Source organism: Marmota marmota, unplaced genomic scaffold (genome assembly GCF_001458135.2).
Source record: "Marmota marmota marmota unplaced genomic scaffold, marMar, whole genome shotgun sequence".
Classification (NCBI taxonomy): Eukaryota; Metazoa; Chordata; class Mammalia; order Rodentia; family Sciuridae; genus Marmota; species Marmota marmota.
The window spans coordinates 19,387,545-19,406,196 of NW_026000005.1; the positions used below are offsets into that span (position 1 = coordinate 19,387,545).

General features: G+C 35.8%; 1 protein-coding gene across 2 annotated transcripts; it reads left to right on the top strand.

Moving 5' to 3' along the window:
- Nucleotides 1-2: 2 nt before the first annotated feature.
- Nucleotides 3-15,629, top strand: Maip1 (matrix AAA peptidase interacting protein 1). Of its 2 annotated transcripts, XM_048808252.1 has the most exons (6): nucleotides 3-614; nucleotides 4,546-4,617; nucleotides 5,194-5,320; nucleotides 6,762-6,909; nucleotides 8,922-8,933; nucleotides 13,331-15,629. In XM_048808252.1, the coding sequence occupies exons 1-6, from the start codon at nucleotides 165-167 to the stop codon at nucleotides 13,365-13,367; spliced, it is 846 nt and encodes a 281-aa protein (XP_048664209.1). In that variant the 5' UTR covers nucleotides 3-164; the 3' UTR covers nucleotides 13,368-15,629. The 2 variants fall into 2 exon arrangements, with proteins under 2 accessions (XP_048664209.1, XP_015336690.1); XM_015481204.2 differs by lacking the exon at nucleotides 13,331-15,629 and having other exon boundaries at nucleotides 8,922-9,171.
- Nucleotides 15,630-18,652: the final 3,023 nt, after the last annotated feature.

The following is an 18,652-nucleotide window of genomic DNA, read 5'->3' on the forward strand; positions in this document are numbered from 1 at the left end:
CCGAAGGGCCTGTGTGCTAGAGAGCGGCGATGGACGGATTCACCAGAGGTGGCAGCAACAGGCCAGCTTTGCTCTCCAGTCCCTTGCTTGGAAACTGCTAGGTGGCTTCCCATCGGCTTCCTTTCAGCGGGCACAGGCAAGCAGAGGGGTGAAAGGTCATAAATATGGCGCTTGCTTCCCGTCTGCTACTCAGTCCGCTGTTTTCTGGGTCCTTTCCCGGCGGGCTTATCCGACTCCGGGCACCCGGTGTGGCCGAAGTGAGGCTGCGGTTGGCCGGGTTTTGTTACTTCTGCAGCCGCCGCCTTGGCTCCGGAGTGGCGCCGTTTCCTCGCAGCACTTGCAACTTGGAGGCCCTGGTGCTGCCTTCTCGGGGCCGCCGGCGACCCCTGCTCAGCTCCCCGAGACTCCCCGCAGCCCTCGCTGCTTACCCTGTTTGCTCTCGGCGCGACTACAGCACGGAGGAGCAGCCCCAGCAACGCCAGAAAACCAAGATGATAATTCTGGGATTCTCCAACCCCATCAACTGGGTTCGGACTCGAATTTATGCATTCCTTATCTGGGCCTATTTCGACAAGGAGTTCAGCATCGCAGAATTCTCTGAGGGGGCGAAGCAGGTTTGTTTCCCTAGGTGACTGTTCTCCTCTCACGCATTCAGCTGTTACACACAGAAGTGTTTTGATTGGGGTCACCTCACTCAAAGTCAAATTAATCAAACGTTGGTGGTGACACAGACACCAAGCCCTTCGGACACCTGGGTGTGTTTGCATGGTCGCAGAGGAGGTGTCCCAATAACATGCTAAGGTGAAGTCCCCCAGTGGTCTTTTTCACTCTACAGGTTTTACATCAGACAAATGGATTTGAGACCCATTCCTGCCACTTCAAAGCTATTCGGTCTTTTTCGGGGCATGATTTTCCAAATTTGCAAAATGGAGAAGACACATAGTAGACACTCCCGAAATAGTTACTGAATAAATTGAGTGGAAGAGATTATGGTGGGGAATGAGATAACACTTTCAAACTACTAGAATATCATTTCGGTTAGAAAGTTAAAACTTACTTTTGTTTTCTTCTTTTAAAGAGAGAGAGTTTTTTAATATTTATTTTTTTAGTTTTCAGTGGACACAACATCGTTATTTTATATTTTATGTGGTGCTGAGCATCGAACCCAGCGCCCCGTGCATCCCAGGCCAGGGCGCAACCCCTTGAGCCACATCCCCAGCCCTTCCTAAAACTTTTTGACAGGACCCCCCACCGCCTCCACAACTCCTTAGAGGATAACCTGGGGATGAGTAGTTTTACCCTTTCAAACAGTTTGCTGAAACTATCTGGGCTCTGATAAGTGCACAGTACCCAGCACACCAGGAATATTTAGCTTTTAGTGATTCATAGCCCCCTGACTTTGTTATGGCCCTCTTTCTGAGTGACTGATAATACCTTGCCTGACACTTGCCACATAATGGTCACTTTGAACCCTGAGATTATTTGCAGATTTTGTGTGTACATGCATTTTTGTAGGATCAAAGGCCATCTCAATCTTAATAGATTCTCTTAGTTTGTCATTCCCAAACATCATGTAACTATTGATAAACAAGTCAGTTTATTTTCCATTTAATACCTACATAAAGCTTATAATCATACCATCAGTATGATCATTTTACAGTATTGATATTTTTTACTCCTAATTTATTTCCAATTATTTTTATAATCTCAGCCATTTAGTTATGTCACCTTTAATAAATATTTTTAACTTTATGTAATCAGCGCTAGTAGTAACTCCTGTTTCCTGTGTCCCTGAGTCAACTCTTGACTATTATATGTTTATAAAAAATAAACCAAAGCACAGTTTGATTAATATGTCTACTCAGCATCATGATAAAGTGTTAAGTCTCTGCTCATGTCGGGTCTCAAGGTCAGTTGTTGGTGTGATCCTGCTATTTTCTACAGTGCCTGCTAATGACATGAGTTTGTCCACCTTAACAGATGTGATTGTACCAGCTCATTTATGTGTTGGTAAGGAATGCAAATCATCTCCCCACCTTGAGCAGGAATCAGGCCTTAGCCCCTGTTTCTCTGAATACATAGAGATTGGAGTACTTTTTGGATCACACTAACCTTGTCTGTTAACTTTTTTAGCCTCTCTCCTTGAGATTAAACTATTTCTATTCCATCATCCAGTCTTTGTGTACTTTTTTTTTTTTTTTAATCTAAGTCAATTTGTTGTTGACAACTATTCTGATTTTCAAAAAGACTGTCTGGTGTCAGCATATTGTCTCTTAAACCTGTGTTTCGGACCAAGAAAATCGGTTCTTCAACACCCAAGATAATTTCTATGGTTTTATAAAAGAACATGACCAAAACCCCTTCTCTGTAACTAACTGTCATAATGCAATTATACCTCTGGTGTGTGGGTATAATTCTAGTGCTTGGGAATACTTTGATGTAAAATCAGCTAGTTTCTCTACCTGCATTGTCTTTCTCTTTTTCCTTAGTTTAATCTTCCAGAAGTTAGATGTTGTTGGATTTTGACTGTCAGATCATATTCAATAAGATTTTTATTTTTTAATCATACATCATGAAATTGAAAAGATACCTCTTCTAGTCTAATCTTCCTTTACATATGCTGAAACATTTCCAGAAAGCTGAAAAGATATCTCAAGGATGTGGAGCTAGTAAGTACAAAGCCTGTGTTGCACTGTACAAGCAATCTTATTCCTCTAGCATCACTGGCATCTGAGATGGTTACATATCATCTAGGCTAGCATTGAGGAATTGATGGCCCAGTGTTCTGCCAGCCTTATGTTAGCTTCACAGACCCTGCTTGCCATTCCACATGACGTGATATCTTCCCTATCATTGCTATCAAACCATATACTGTTTTTTTATATTGTGTACATTTTAGCCTTTCTTAAGAAAAAGAAGACAATTTCCTAGAAGCCTCTAGAGGTTGAATGTTAGTAAGTTACCAGAACTTTAGCAGGGCAGCTTCTTAATGATTCACTGTTTCTTTTTAGAATAATTTGCTCAGGTGTGATCTTCCTTGGCTATACAAATTAGACTCTAATGGTTGGGTTTCAACAAAAATGATTATGGTCTTTGCTTCTTTTGCCTAAATTATCACCCATCTTTCACATGAAAGCTTACCAGAACATGCAGTATCTCTGAATTCTGAATGCCTCCAGGATGTTTGCAAAGAATCCATGGATTAATCTGGATGAGTTCATTTTCTCAAAGTGCAACTCCACTATTATATTAATTTGCTAGGGCTATTATAGCAGAGTAGCATGGACTGGGCAGCTTCAACAATAGAATTTCAGTATCAAGGTATCAGAAAGGTTGGTTTTTCCTGAGCCTCTTGCCTTGTCTTGCAGCTGGCTTTTGTTCTTGCTCTATTCTTGCATGGTCTTTCCTCTGCATGTTTGTGTCCCTGGATCTCTGTTGTGTGTCTTCATTACCCCCTCTCATAAGAACACCAGACAAATTGGATTTAGAACCCACCCTAACAGCCTCATTTTAACTTAATCACTTCTCTAAAGGCCTTATGTCCAAATACAGGGGATTAGGATTTCAACAAAAGAATGAAAGGGACACAATTCAGCCCATAACAATTAGGCCATATCCTCTGTCTGATGTGTTTATGCATCTCTTTCTGCCAGTTTTTCAGATTTCAGTGGAGACATTGCTTCCTTTAGGAAGCCCTTTCTGGTCCTTCCAGGTTAGGTTAGGTGGCTCTTTTGAATCCTCTTAAATCATCATCTTGTTCTTAGTTCTGTCATAATTCTTGAACTTGTCAGTTAACATGTCTTGCACCCTAGGTAGACTGAAAGATTCTGGAAGACAAGGAGGGTCTTTTTTTTAAAATTAATATATATTTTTAGTTGTTGATAAACCTTTATTTTATTTATTTATATGCAGTGCTGAGAGTGGAACCCAGTGCCTCACACATGGTAGGCAAGTATTCTACCACTAAGCTACAACTCCAGCTCAGAGGGTCATAATTTACTGTTGCATTTCTCATTGTTAGGAATGTGGAGAATTGCATTCACTCCCCCCTCCCTTTAAAATGAGACCTCCTCTTTCAAAGTTAGGAGCTATCAACTGTAAACTTTTTCTCTTTCTTTCTACTTTCGTAAACATACCTTATCTTTCTCAATGAGGTTCAGACTGCAATCCAGATTTCTAGATTCCCAGTACAGTTTAGAGTTTCATGCTTTCTAACTGCTACCTATGTGATTAAGAGGTGGGTTATATATTAGTCAAATGGTTGTTTACTTTATCATTATTTTAAAAGAAAATATATATGGAGTATTTTTATTGAAGTATCTAGTGTGAACACCACCACATGCTATCATCTTCCAGGTTCTGAGACTATAAAAACAGTCAGCTAACTTTAAAGAAGTCATGCCTAACATTGATCCATTAGTATTTGACATTATTTATCACCTTTACCATAAAATACCCTTTGTTATTGTTAGCCATTTAGATATGAACATTGTATGGCATTTTGAAATAATAATTGTCACTCTCCCCTCCTATTTTTTTTTCAAGGCATTTGCTCATGTATCCAAGTTGTTGTCACAGTGTAAATTTGATCTATTGGAAGAACTTGTGGCCAACGAGGTAAAATAAACTTTTAATTTTTATTTAAAAATAAATATATGACTCTTGCAATATAATGATACACACTCTTAACTTATAGTTAAAAATAGTGCATGTAGGGGCTGGGGATGTGGCTCAAGTGGTAGCGCGCTTGCCTGGCATGCGTGGGGTGCTGGGTTCGATCCTCAGCACCACATAAAAAAAAAAATAAATAAAGATGTTGTGTCCACCGAACACTGAAAAAAAATAAAATTAAAAAAAAAAATAGTGCATGTACCATCAACCAAAGTAGAATCTGAAATTGTCTCATACTCCTTATGAGTATTTTGGGTCATATAAAAGCTGGAATGGTTGCACCTACTTGAGGCATAAATAAGTAAATGTTATGTCTTTCAGTTGCTATTATGTGTAATGTTCTAGTAGGAATTACCTAGTTGAATATTTAGATGCCTTTCAGTGTTGCCTTTGAGGATCAGTAGATATAACAGTAAATTTAAAAGCAGATTTAGAAAAGTTCATTCTATAATAAAGGTCATATGTTGAAATATTTTCAAAAATTGAATTGGTATACTAATGGTTTGTTTTTCCCAAACTTAGGTGCTTCATGTATTAAAAGAAAAGGTTTCTTCACTACCTGATAACCATAAAAATGCTCTTGCTGCTGACATAGATGAAATTGTCTATACATCAACAGGAGACATCTCCATTTACTATGATGAGAAAGGTAATGCTGGAGTAGTCCATCTTAAATGATCCCCAATTGTTCAGATGAGCTTAAGTAGTGAATAATCACAAAAATAGTAATTTTGCTGTACAAGCAGATATTTTTAGAACTTCAAAAGAAATGATATATTCACTCTTTAAGACCTAGCTCTAAAAAAGTTGAGCTATGCTAATGGTTTTAATGCCTTTCTATGTAGATATTTTCCCTACTGCTGTGTAATACACAAGAGAGAACATCATCACATGCTTTGGAAATTGTCTGTTTAGGACAAGCTGCTTCCATGGTGCAGATTGGAAATATTTGTTTCAGATCTCCTAACTTGAAGGAACAATTGAGCATTTTAAATTTACAGCTACACATTATATGGAAGGAGTAAAGAGTAAAAGAAAAAGTAGATACTATCAGCTCAAGACTGATATAATATGGAAAAAAAAATGTTAACTATAGAACTCCCAGATTGGATTTAGGGATAATGAAAAAAGTTGAAAGGAACCTTAGTGGTTATCAGTTCTTTTCCTTGTCCATTGAGTACACTTTCCCTATAGCATTCCTGAGAATTCATTGATTCCTTCTACACAGATTTGCATACGTAGTATGTGCCAGAGACATCAGAAATCTAGCCTCTGCTTTCATATTCCCAAGGCAGTATGATAGAGGACTCAATGGTTGGAAATTTTTAGTGCACATATTAATTTGAAACATTTGTAAAAGTATTTTTGGTGATAAAAGTATTTTATTCAACCCTAATATTTCATATTTCATCCTGGCACTGTGGTTACTGATTTTTTACATAGGATATTGTCAGAATTGCCTGACAAAGCAGAGTAAATCAGGGTGGAATAGAAGCCTTTTTTCTTTTGGGCAATTGAGCATAGGTTAATTACATAGCAGCAAAAAAAAAAAAAAAAAAAAAACAAAGAAAAGAAAAAAAGTGATTTTTCCTGTTTGTTTTTGTCTTGACAACAGATACCTGCTATAAATTGTTATAATTTTTAAAAATGCTATAAATTGGGAATATTCCATGTAGTGTGCTTAATAAAGTATATGTTGATAAACAGTAGCTTTATTACTGAGATGCAGAGATGAGGACAAATATATCACAAGCCCAAAGAAAATTTTCTAAAAATAAAGTATCAGGGCTGGAGTTGTGGCTAAGTGGTAGAGCTCTTGCCTACCATGTGTGAAGCACTGGGGTCAATCCTCAGCACGACATTAAAAATAAATAAATAAAGGTCTATCAGCAGCTAAAAAAAATATTTTAAAATAAATAAATAAAGTATCAATCTAGGTATCTTAACAGTATACCAGAATTTGTATAAACTTTGATCTATAATAGCTATATAACTACTGCCAATTTCTGATTTTAGTCTGGCTATATGGATGATAGATTATTGTGATTTGTATTTGTGTATGTGTGTGTGTGTTTGTTTTTTTCTCTAAGGAAGGAAGTTCGTTAACATCCTGATGTGCTTTTGGTATCTAACCAGTGCCAACATCCCCAGTGAAACTTTGAGTGGAGCCAGTGTATTCCAGGTTAAATTGGGGGATCAGAACGTGGAAACTAAACAGCTTCTTAGTGCAAGCTATGAGTAAGTGCAATTGTGCTTTGGTGTTTCCTTTCTCTAGAAAATGGAAGGCCATATGAAGGTATGAAAACTACAGATAGCTTTAGGAAGAAAAGGATTAAAATTTAATACGTTATTTATGAAGAAAAAAGGTCGTAAAGACACTGAATATGAACTAGTAGTGTAAAGAAATTAGAAAGAGGTAATATTGCTGAATTTTATCAGAGGGTATTTCAGCTGTCTTTTACTGAGTAACAAACCACTCCCAAAAGTCAGTGGCTTCAAACAGCCATTGATTTCGCCTTCTAGTTCACTACTCAGAAACTATACAAAGGCTCAGGTGTGGGGTTTTCTCTGCTTCACTTGACATCATCTGGGGTGGCAGAGGCAGGAGGATTTATTTCCACAATGACTTCTCTCACATGTGGCACCTTGGTACCCCTTGGCTTCTCTACAGTGCACCACTCTCCAGTACCTCTCTTCATGGCTTGGGCTTATGGTAGTTTCAAGCTAGTCATATCTTTTACCTGATAATTATATTCTAAAAGAAAGAAAATGGAAACTGCTAGGCTAGCAAAGGGATATACCCAGAATTAAAATAACATCATTTCTGCCAGTCTCCTAATAAAAGCAGTCACATGACCTGCACAATTTAAAGGGTATGAAGCAAGCCACCACTTTATGGAACAACAGTCATCAGTGTCACATTGCTGAATACACCTGGGAGGGAGATGTGGTCGCAGTCATCTTCAGAAAATAAAATCTGTCATAATTGTTATGTGGAACATTCATTGTTTATTGATCATTTATGTGCCAGATCTTGTGGTAGGGGTTTAAATGCAAAACTGAAGGGACATTGCCTTTAAAGAGATACTTGTAGAAAGTTAGCAACTTATTTAAAAGAAGTATTATATGTTTGTGCTGATAAAATTTGAAACTGAACAACTGGGTCAAGTCCGGAAACATAATTTAATATGTCTCTTTAATTTTTAAAGAGGATACTATTAGTATATTGCCAAAGTTATACAAATTTGCTTTAAAATAACATATTCCAAAAAGGTTATAACCTAAGAAAGAAAATGTTTTGTTTCACTAAGGTAAAAGAGAATTATATTCTCATTTGTTTTATTTTTCTTAAAAGAAGTATTTTTTTAATATTTATTTTTTTTTTTTTAGTTGTAGTTGGACACAATACTTTTTTTATTGTATGTGGTGCTGACGATTGAACCCAGGGCTTTGCGCGTGCTAGGCGAGCACTCTACCACTGAGCCACAACCCCAGCCCAAAAGAAGTATGTTTAAAAAAAAAAAAAAACTTGCTTTATATATAATTACTAAAAATATTTTATATATTTAAATACTTATTTCATGTAAATTTTTGTTTATCTCTTTTTTTTAATTATTTCTTTAGTTATAGGTGGACACAATGTCTTTTTTTTTTACTCTATGTTGTGCTGAGGATTGAACCCAGTGCCTCACACATGCTTGGCAAGCGCTCTGCCTCTGAGCCACAACCCCAGCCCTGATTATCTCTTTTTGAAGACATTTTTATAATTAAAGATCACTATCAATACTAAATCTTGTCTCTTCTGCTATTTTTAAGATTGATTTAATGTCGCTAAGTAAATTCCACTGCTTATTACTAAATTGGTAACAGTTATTTGAAGAATAGCTTTTCCTGTTTACTAGATCTTATGTTTAAAATGCTATTTGCCTCACCAGAATCCAGTATATTTCTGCTTATATTAGACAGGATTTAACTAGTATTTAGTAACAGAATTATATCCAGGTTTCTTTCAGGGGCTAGCAGATGTTGAACATCAAAAATATTCACTTCAGTTGAGAATGTACTGCAATTTGGCCAGTATATTTTTATGATTGAATTGGCAGATTAAACTTTTTTGTTTTGATTTTTGATTTACCACTATTAAATTAGCTTACTGTTAAAAACTGCCTTTAGTACACACTTGCAATTTATATATTATCCAAGAAATATTTGGACTGATGCAAGGTTGACATTTGTAATGTTTTTCTTAGATTTCAGAGGGAGTTTACACAAGGAGTAAAGCCTGACTGGACCATTGCACGGATTGAACACTCAAAGTTACTAGAATAATCTTTCTTGGAAAAAATCAGCTTATGGACTTTTAGCAACTGCTATAAAGAACTAAGGAAGAAAAAATTTGGATCTGATCTTCACTTAATCAAGTGTGTGGATTACTTTTGTATTATTTTGAAATACTCCTTGCAGTATATTGACATGATACAATAAAGCATTTTCCACAGATTGTTATCACCTTCTTCAAAAGAGGTCAAAGTGAAAAAAATCACAACACATTATTAGTGTCATATTTAATATAATTTCTGACTCTATATCTCTACAAACTAATAGACATGATAAGTTACTAAAAAAAAAACTACTTAGCAATTTCTAAATTAAGAGTCCTTAAATAAGCTATTATGGCCAACACATTTATACCATTAATCCAACAGTATGTAAAATTTATTTTTTAAAAGCACTGCTAGTATTTGTTACTTTCTGGTCTCTAGCTAGATAGGAAGGATGGATGGATTTATAGCAAATTGTCCGTTTCAGAACTGAAGTAGGATACTTGAAGCATACCAAGGCACTTTGAGGAAAAAAAAGAAAAGAAAAAATAGAACAATGCCTCAGCCACCTGTTGTTGGTCTAGCATTCTTGTATTTGGAGTCCTGGAAGTTGGAGTAGGGAGACAAAAATGACTGAAATTTTCCCTAATTGATAAAAACTATAAGCCCAGAGTTAAGAAATTCAACAAGCAAACTAAGACTTAAAACAAAGAAACCTCATCAAGTACATCAAAATGAAATTATTGAAAGCAAGCAAAACAAAATTGTAAAAGCAGATGGAAAGGCAGGGGGAAAAGACATTTCATACAGAGGAATCAAGATAAGAATGTCTACATATTCCTCCGAGTGAGAGACCTCCATGTAATAAGTGCTGAGAGAAAAACAAAAACTCCTGCTGTCCCAGAATTCTGTGTTTAGCAAAAATATTCTTCACAATTAAAGATAAGATTTTTCAGAAAGAAAACGTGAGAGAATTTGTTAGCAATAGATACATTCCATAAGAATTCTTAAGGACCCATGGACAATATGGAGTTCAGAAATTGACCTGTGTGTATATGGACAATTGGTTTTTGATAAAAATGCCAAAGTAATTCATAAACAAAAGATGGTCTTTTCAACAAACAGAATTACCATTTGTTCACGTAGGAAGTGAACCTCAATTCTTGCTCCATTTTGTATACAATTTTAGTGTAAAACTAGATTTCAAATGAATCATAGACCTAAACAAAAGCCCAAACTAGAAATTCTAAAAAGAAGAAGGAAAAATTCTTTGCTCTCTTGGAATAGGCGAAATTTCTTAGATCATAATATAAACCATGAAAGAAATTTTCAAAATGAAATTTATTAAAATTAAAACTGCTCTTTGAAAGACACTCGTTCAAGAATCAAAAAGCAATTCACAGATTAGGAGAAACTTTTTAATATATACATCTGACCAAGGACGTATCTAGAATATATGAATAATGCTTAGAGCTCAATGATGAAAAATCAAGTAGCCCAATAAATATTGGGCAAAAGATTTGAATAAATTTCTCCACCACTGCAGAACTGGTGATTGAACCCAGGGGTGCTTCACCACTGAGCTACATTCCAGCCCTTTCTATTTTATTTTGGAACAGGGTCCTGCTACATAGCCCAGGCTGGTCTTGTACTTGGAATCCTGCCTCAGATTCCTGAGTAGCTACAGACATGTACCACCATGCCCAGCTTTGTATAGAGTCTTTATAAAAGATACTCAAGTTGACAAGAATGCTAAACATCCTTAGACATTAGGAAAGCAAAACACAAGAAACTGCTATAAATCCACCAAAAAGGCATAAATTGCTTGCATTAATCTTTTTTTCTGTTTCCTATGACATAACCACAGACTGGGTGAATTATTAAGAAAAGAGGTTTATTTTGGTTTGGTTCTGGAGGTCCAAGGTAGAGGAGCTGCATTCAATGATAGTTTTCTTGTAGGACCTTATGGCTAGGTATAGGAAACACCCATGTGCCTGTCCCCTCCCCCTGCTCTCTCACTTTATATTATTATTATTATTATTATTATTATTAGGTACTAGAAATCAAGCCCAGCCCAGGGATACTATATTGCTGAGCTACATTCACAGTCATGCTCCCAGCTTTTAAATTTTTTTTATTTTGAGGCAGGCTCTCACAAAGTTGCTGAGGCTGGCTTTAAACTTGTAACCTTCCTGCCTCAGCCTAACAAGCCACTGGGATTACAGACATGTGCAACTGCACCCAGCCTGTCCTCTCTCCTGATAAAACCACTTGAATTCAGTCATGGTAGTTAATACCCTATGACCTTATGCAAGACCCCATCTCCAAATACAGTAGATTAAGTCCACCCTCTTAATACCCCACAATGGGGATTAGATTTCAACACATGAAGCACCAAGACACATTCAAACCACATACTAATCATTGCTACTGCCAATACCAAGTATTGGTGATGACATGGAGCACCTGGAATTCCTCACATATTGCTGGTAGGAATGCAAAGTGGTGCAGCCACTTTGGAAGATAGTTTGGCAGTTTCTTATAAAGTTAAATATACATTTACCATAGGATCCAGCAATTCTATTCCCAGATATTTACCCAAAAGAAATGAAAACATAACATACACATAAAAACGTATATGAATGTTTATAGCAGCTTTTTGCTTAATGATTCCAAACTGGAAAGACCCCAAATCTTCAGTAGATGAAAGGATATACAAGTGAGTGCAGGAAGCCAGACATAAAAGAGTACATATTATACTTGTTGCATAATTTTATTCCTGTGAAATTTTAGAAAAGGTAAAACTAGTTTGTATGACAAATAATTGCCTAGGGTTGAGGCTGGGTGGGAGAGATGGTTGTGAGATAGATCAGTTTGATTTGCTAATGTGTACAAGAGAGATTTTGGGGGGTGATGGTAATTGCATGTATCTTGATTGTAGTGTGGTTACACGGCTCTATGAAGTTGTGACTCATCAAACTGTGGACCTAAAGTGGGAGCATTCTGATATGTTAATCATTTTATGTGTTTTATGCAAATTATTCCTAAATAAAATGTATAGCAAGAAAAATAAGTTGTAGGAAAATAAGATGAAATGTTTTATTTTTATAAAGTATAAAAAGCTAATCTAGATTCCATCTAATCTTAGGCCTAATCTTCGTATTATTTCAGTTAATCTTAGATGAAAGATATCTTAAATGAAGTAGATAATAGATAAGGTACATATTACTAAAAATTGCAACATGACATCAATTTGAATATACATTTCTAATTCAGAGATTTAAAAATGGATGAGGAATGTGTGATTTATAATCAATGTACATGTTTGTTTGTAAATTATATTTCTGCTGGGGGTGGGTGGATGTCTAATGTCCAGATAGATGATGGTCTTTGTATGTGGTTTCTTAGTAAAAGAAAGCAGTCTTTGGGATCAATTCCAGGTTTGAACAACAACAACAAAAACAAATGAGATATTCTTGGGCAAGAAAGCAGGGAAATGATCAAAGATAACAAAAATAATGTTGAAAGGACACAGTGGCCAACTTGAAAGGGCTTCCATTGGGCAAGGACAGCCAATGTGAACATCAATAAGAATAATGGCTCTATGGGCTGAAATACATCACATGTTTTGAAAAGCCGTTAGTTCCGAATGTAATTCCAAACAAAAACGTTTTGGGATACCTTTGGAAGTCATTAGGGCACTAACTCATTTCATTATTATAAAAATTGATAAGGATTAAAAGTCAAGCATTTATCACATCTGGCATGTACAAAATTATTCCAGTTATTTCCTGTTATGTAACAAAATTTAGTAGATGGCAATCATTTTACTCATGAATTGGAAATTTGGGCAGAGTTTGATTTGACAATTTTCTTTCTTTATTCTTCTTCTTCTTTTTTTTTTTTTTTTTTTTTTTTTTTTTTTTTNATTTTTTACATAGGATATTGTCAGAATTGCCTGACAAAGCAGAGTAAATCAGGGTGGAATAGAAGCCTTTTTTCTTTTCTTTTTTTTCCTCAAAGTGCCTTGGTATGCTTCAAGTTACATTGACTAGGGTTATTTATGGTTCAATTTGATCATTTTGAGGATTTTGTTAAGCTTTGCTTGGGTCTACTTACAGTAGCTTTTAATCTATGTAATAGAGTTCTGTTCCATTTTAAAGAGGAGCATGTTCATAACTGTAACTGACAGTGTATCAAATGAATAAAATTCATGAATGTGTAGTGATTTTTAAGAAAAATAAAGGTTTGGGGCTCTGTTTTATAGAAGAATGCCAATAGAAGGTGATAAAGAATCATGATTTTGCAAACTATAATGTAACACTGATCCATACAAGGATCGTCGTGTGTATTAATTTCTTGTTGTTGATGTAACAAGCTACTACAAAGTGGTGTACCATAACATTGATTTATTATTTTTCAGTTCTGGAGACCAGAAGTCCAAAATGGGTCAAATAGGATAAGACTCTCTGCTGGCTAGAGGTAACTCAGATTAATTCCCCAAATTATAGGATTTCTGGGAACTGTTCAGCTCACAACCCTTGATCACTTTTTGCTTGACTTCATAGAGTCTCATCATATACCTCAGTTTAATTATAACTAAATATTATAATATGATGATAAGGATAACTAAATGTTCTCATTATCATCATTTTAAACTATGGGACAATTGTGTGTTTCTAAAAAATAAGGACATCATCTATAAATTGATAAGAAGCTGTTATTAATGTATTCCATAATGTGATCTAATTTTTAAACTATATTTAAAGTTCCACTGATTGTCTTTAAAATGATTGTTAAGTATCAATATCCATTTTAAGTTTACATATTGCATTTGTTTATTATGTCTTTTCCATCCTTTTTAAAAATTTAGAATGTCTCCCATCCTTTTTTATGACATTGCAATTTTGAGGAGTATAGAGTAGTAGACATACAATAAGTTTCATTTCCTGAATGTGTTTGATTATTTTATTGTGGTATCATTTCTTTATGCTGGAAGTTAGAGCTAAAGCTTATTTAAATCCAGATTAAAATTTTTTGGTAAGATTATCTTATAAATTATTTCTGTACTTTAAATTATATAACATTAGTTGGTATATAATTTCTCATTGTCCCATGGTTTAAGATGATGATAATGAGAACACTTAGTTATAAAAGTCATTAATAAGTAATCTGTGAGGTGATGCTCTGTTATGGTTTGGATATGAAGTTTCCTCCAAAAGCTCCTACTAATGCAGGAATATTCAGAGGTAAAATAATTAGATATTAGATTATACAGAGTTGTAATCAGTCAATCCTAGATTGAATGGAATGACTGGGTGTTAACTGGACAGGTAGTCATGACTAGAAGTGGATTCCTGGGGATATGCCCTGGAAGGGTGCGTCTTCCTGGTGGCCCTTTCCCCCTCGTCTCTCTGTCTCTACTTCCTGGCAGCTTCCCTCCACCATGCCCTTCTGCCAAGATGTGCTGCGTCATCTTGGTCCAGATCAATGGAGCCTGCCATCTATAGACTGAGACTTCTTATATCATGAGCCAAAATAAACTTTTCCTTCTCTTAAGTTATTTTTGCTGGGTATTTTGGTCACAGTGACACAAAAATTAACTAAAACAGATAACATCAATATTCTGCTTAGAAGCAACTTTTTGCAAAGTATGGTAGGCTGAAGGACCCACACCCCATTCCACATCCTAATCACTGAAACTGTGAATATGTAGTCTTAAATGGAAAAACAGGACTTTGCAGGTATGATTCAATTAATAATCCTGTGATCGGGAGGTTATTCTGGATTATTTGGGTAGGCACAACGTGAACACAAGTGTCCTCATAAGGAACAGGAAGGTCAGAGTTAGAAGTACACGTCATGATGAAAGTAGAGGTTGGAAGGACATGGGGCTATGAGATTGAAGAATGTGGATAGATGTAGAAACTGAAAAAGATGAGAAACAGATTTTCCCTAGAGTCACTTAAAAAATGTAGGCATGTTCATCCATTTTGGACTTCTGGTCTCCAGAACTGCAAAATAATAAATCTATGTGTGGTCAGCCATTAAGTTTGCTACATCAGCAAAAAGAAATTGACATACAAGATGTCAATTCATCCTTGTATGAATCAGTGTTACAATATACATTGTAAAATTATGATTCTTTTATTCTGTGCCACCTTCTATTGACCTTCTTCTATAAAACAGAGCCCTAATCTTTTTCTTAAGTATCACTACAAATTTGTGAACTTTTATTCATTTGACATAATATCAGTTACACTTATTTGTGCTGGTGCTTAAATATTCTCCAGTTTTGACAGTGGGAGCCCCTGTAACCTGTCCTCACAGCAGACTGAAGACTCCTGTGACCTGATGTTAATCTTTAAGTACTGTCTTTTCTGGCATAAAAACATATCCTAGAATATTTCTCATCTATTTCTCCAAGGAGTGCTGGTTTCTTGAATGTGTTGAGTATGGTGAAGTTTCAAAATCAAGATTTGATCATCTTGAGGAGTATTCATATTCTAAGTATGAAAGGGAATATTCATGCTTATGTCTATTTGATATTGGAATCAGTTATCTAAAAAAATTCTGGGAATGTGAAATGTGGTCTGTTTGTCTTTATTTCTGAAATAAATAATCCCTTTCCCATTACTCCCTGTTCTTTTGTTTGCTTATTGCATTTATGTCACCAAGTGACATTGCAGTATTTATTTATTTGTATGTCTTTTAAATTAAGGCAGGAACTTTTTCTGTCTTGTTCTTGCTATATTCCCAGTGCCTAAAACAATATTGGACACATAATAGAGCTCAGTAAATGCTAGTTGAATGAATAAATGAGCATGCCTTACTTTTACTGAACTTTCTAGTTTGCATGAAAGGAACATTTTCTTTCGCTTTTGATTTGATACCCTAGCAAGCTGTTTGTCATTTTTATTATGTACACTCCCTCTCTCAAGGAGTATATGGTATTGGATATGTGACCTTGCTTTTATAATCCTATATAAATGTCATTTATTCTAAATACCACATGGTGGAGCTAATTGTGTATGGAATCTAAATGTCAGTATTAGCAGGAGGTTTGAAAAGATCTGAAGCCACTGAGGAGTGGGAAGATTGCTTTGCTTACTGACAAATTTTTGTAGATAGATATGTAGTGAGAAATTGCTCCACACAAAAAGGTTTTACAAATATAATTTGTTGATGTTAAAAGATTGACATGGATGGAGCAAAGTGAAGGAGATGTACCCACATCTCTTTGATTGCTGGAACCATAGATTATACCATTCAGTGTGTCTGTGATTCCTCCCATCCTCTGAATGCTTCTTTTAAATCATATGATCATCAATCAGAATAATATAGAATGCTGCAGTAACAAACAACCTCTAAATCTCAATATATTGAAATAAGCAAAAATTTTGTTAAATTTCTTGTTCAAATTACATGTCCAGTAAGAGATACGGTAGCTAAACATTCTCTCTGGATACAGGCTGATGGGAAGCTATTACCTGATACTGTGGCAAAAAAATATAATTCTAAAGGATCTTGCATGAGCAATTAAATATGGAACTTGGAAGTAATACAGTTCCATAGCCAAAACATGGCCATACTCCACCACAGGGATCCAGAAAGTACAATTGCACCGTGTTCCTAGAAGGTGGAGTCTGAAGTATTTGATGAGGAGCGATGATAATTACCACATACAAACAATAATTGTTTCTCTTGTTTAACCTTAGGAATGGCTACTTTAGAAGCCAGTAATCACATACTACTCTATTAGATATATCAGGAGGCTCAGAAGAAAAGGAAATTTCTAGATATTTGGTTATATGTTTTTAGCTGAGAATTAGTAAACACTGTGTTCCAGGACCCTGAGGATGATGGTCATTCTTTCTGTATGTCAGTGATCACACATGTCAAACCAGTTTGAAATGAAAAGGACTATAGGGCACTTGAATTCCATTTTTTTTTCATTTGATGAATTCTGCCAAGGTACATTATACCCCTTAGGTTAATGGGGGCACCAAATGACATCACAACTGGTCAACTAAGACCTTATATATGGTTGATTTGATTATATTGTTCATTGGTTCAAAATAATGATTTTAAGAAACTTAGACATATGAATGCTTGATCTTGTCACTTAATCTCATGATATGAACAGTTATGCAAATGGTTGGTGTATCATTTAAGGCTTAGTTCTGACTATGAAACAAAAATTTTTAAAAATGGTGATTTAAATAAATAAATTTATTTAAATAAAAAAATAAATAAAAAAGGTGATTTCTCTTGCACTAATAAAAGTCCAGAGATAAGCTTCTTTGGGCTGTTATGCCAATTCTACATAGTATTCAGGGATCCAGGCTCCTCTAGTTACAACTGTCCTCCTTAGGTTATGACCTTTGACCTCAGTACAAAATGAATGATGGAGCTTCAATCATCATATCCATGTTCTAGGTAGTAAAACGGAGGAAAGGAAAGAATGGGAAAAGGGTATATATCTTGGCTATCTTTTAAGATGCTATCCCCCCACCAGAATACACTTAATTTCACTGATGAGGAATTAGTCATATGGCTATACATAATTTTGGTGAGACTAGGAAATAGTTTTTTAGCTGAGTGTATATTGTTGCCTCAAAAAAAACTTAAAGAGGAGGGGAAGATGACGTCATATAGATGACTAGTCATTTTTTCTGCTTTTACTTGAGTCCTGAACCAGTACGACCCTGCCAAATCACAGGCAGGATCACTTTTCCTAACTTCACTGAGAGCCAGTGCTTAGAGATCCCGTGGTGGTATATAACTGGAGTCTGGTAATAGTCTTAAATACTTATATGAAATAGAGGAGTCAAAGAAAAATTTTTGATCAAACTGATACATCCAGATCTTTGATGGTTTGCATCCTATTGTTTACACCATATACTTTCCTGCTGGAGGACCCTGGTTAAGTTTATCCCATCTTCAAAGATGGAAACACCCCATCCTCCCATTTTGTAAACCAATCAGTCCAATGAACATTCATTCGAAATGTACTTAATTACTTGTTTAGTAAGTTACAAATCTAGCTCACTCTTATGTGAGAAGATGTAGGCACGGACATCCTACAACTGCTACCATGTATCTCACTACTGCTGCCTTTTCTGAGAAGTAGACAAAGCATTCTGCCATACTTTTTACTTTCATGTAAAAGGATCCTCCAGAATAGTAGTAGAGTCAGCTGATCAGCTCCTTTATTGACTCTTCCTTAGTGCTGTAGTTTGGATCTTAAGTGGCCCCCAGGTCAAAAGACTTGCTCCCCAGATCTGTGCTACTGGGAGGTGGTGGAAACTTTAGGAGATGGAGCCTAATGGGAAGTTCAATGTCCATGGCGATGTGCCCTTGAAGGGAATTATGAGGCCCCATTTTCTTTCTCTGTCTCCTTTTTCACATCGTGGCCATGGGTTGAACAGCTTTACTTGGCCACATACTTCCCACTATGAAGTGCTGCCTCACTACAGGCCTAAAAGCAATGGGGCCAAGCAATCATGGATAGATACCTCCAAAACTATAAGCCAAATAAACCTTTCCCCTTTATAATCTGATTATCTCAGATATTGTTACAGTAAAGGAAAGATGACTAACACACTTAGTCTCTGACTTTGTGATACAGAGCAGCCATGGGCAAAGCTAGATGGGTT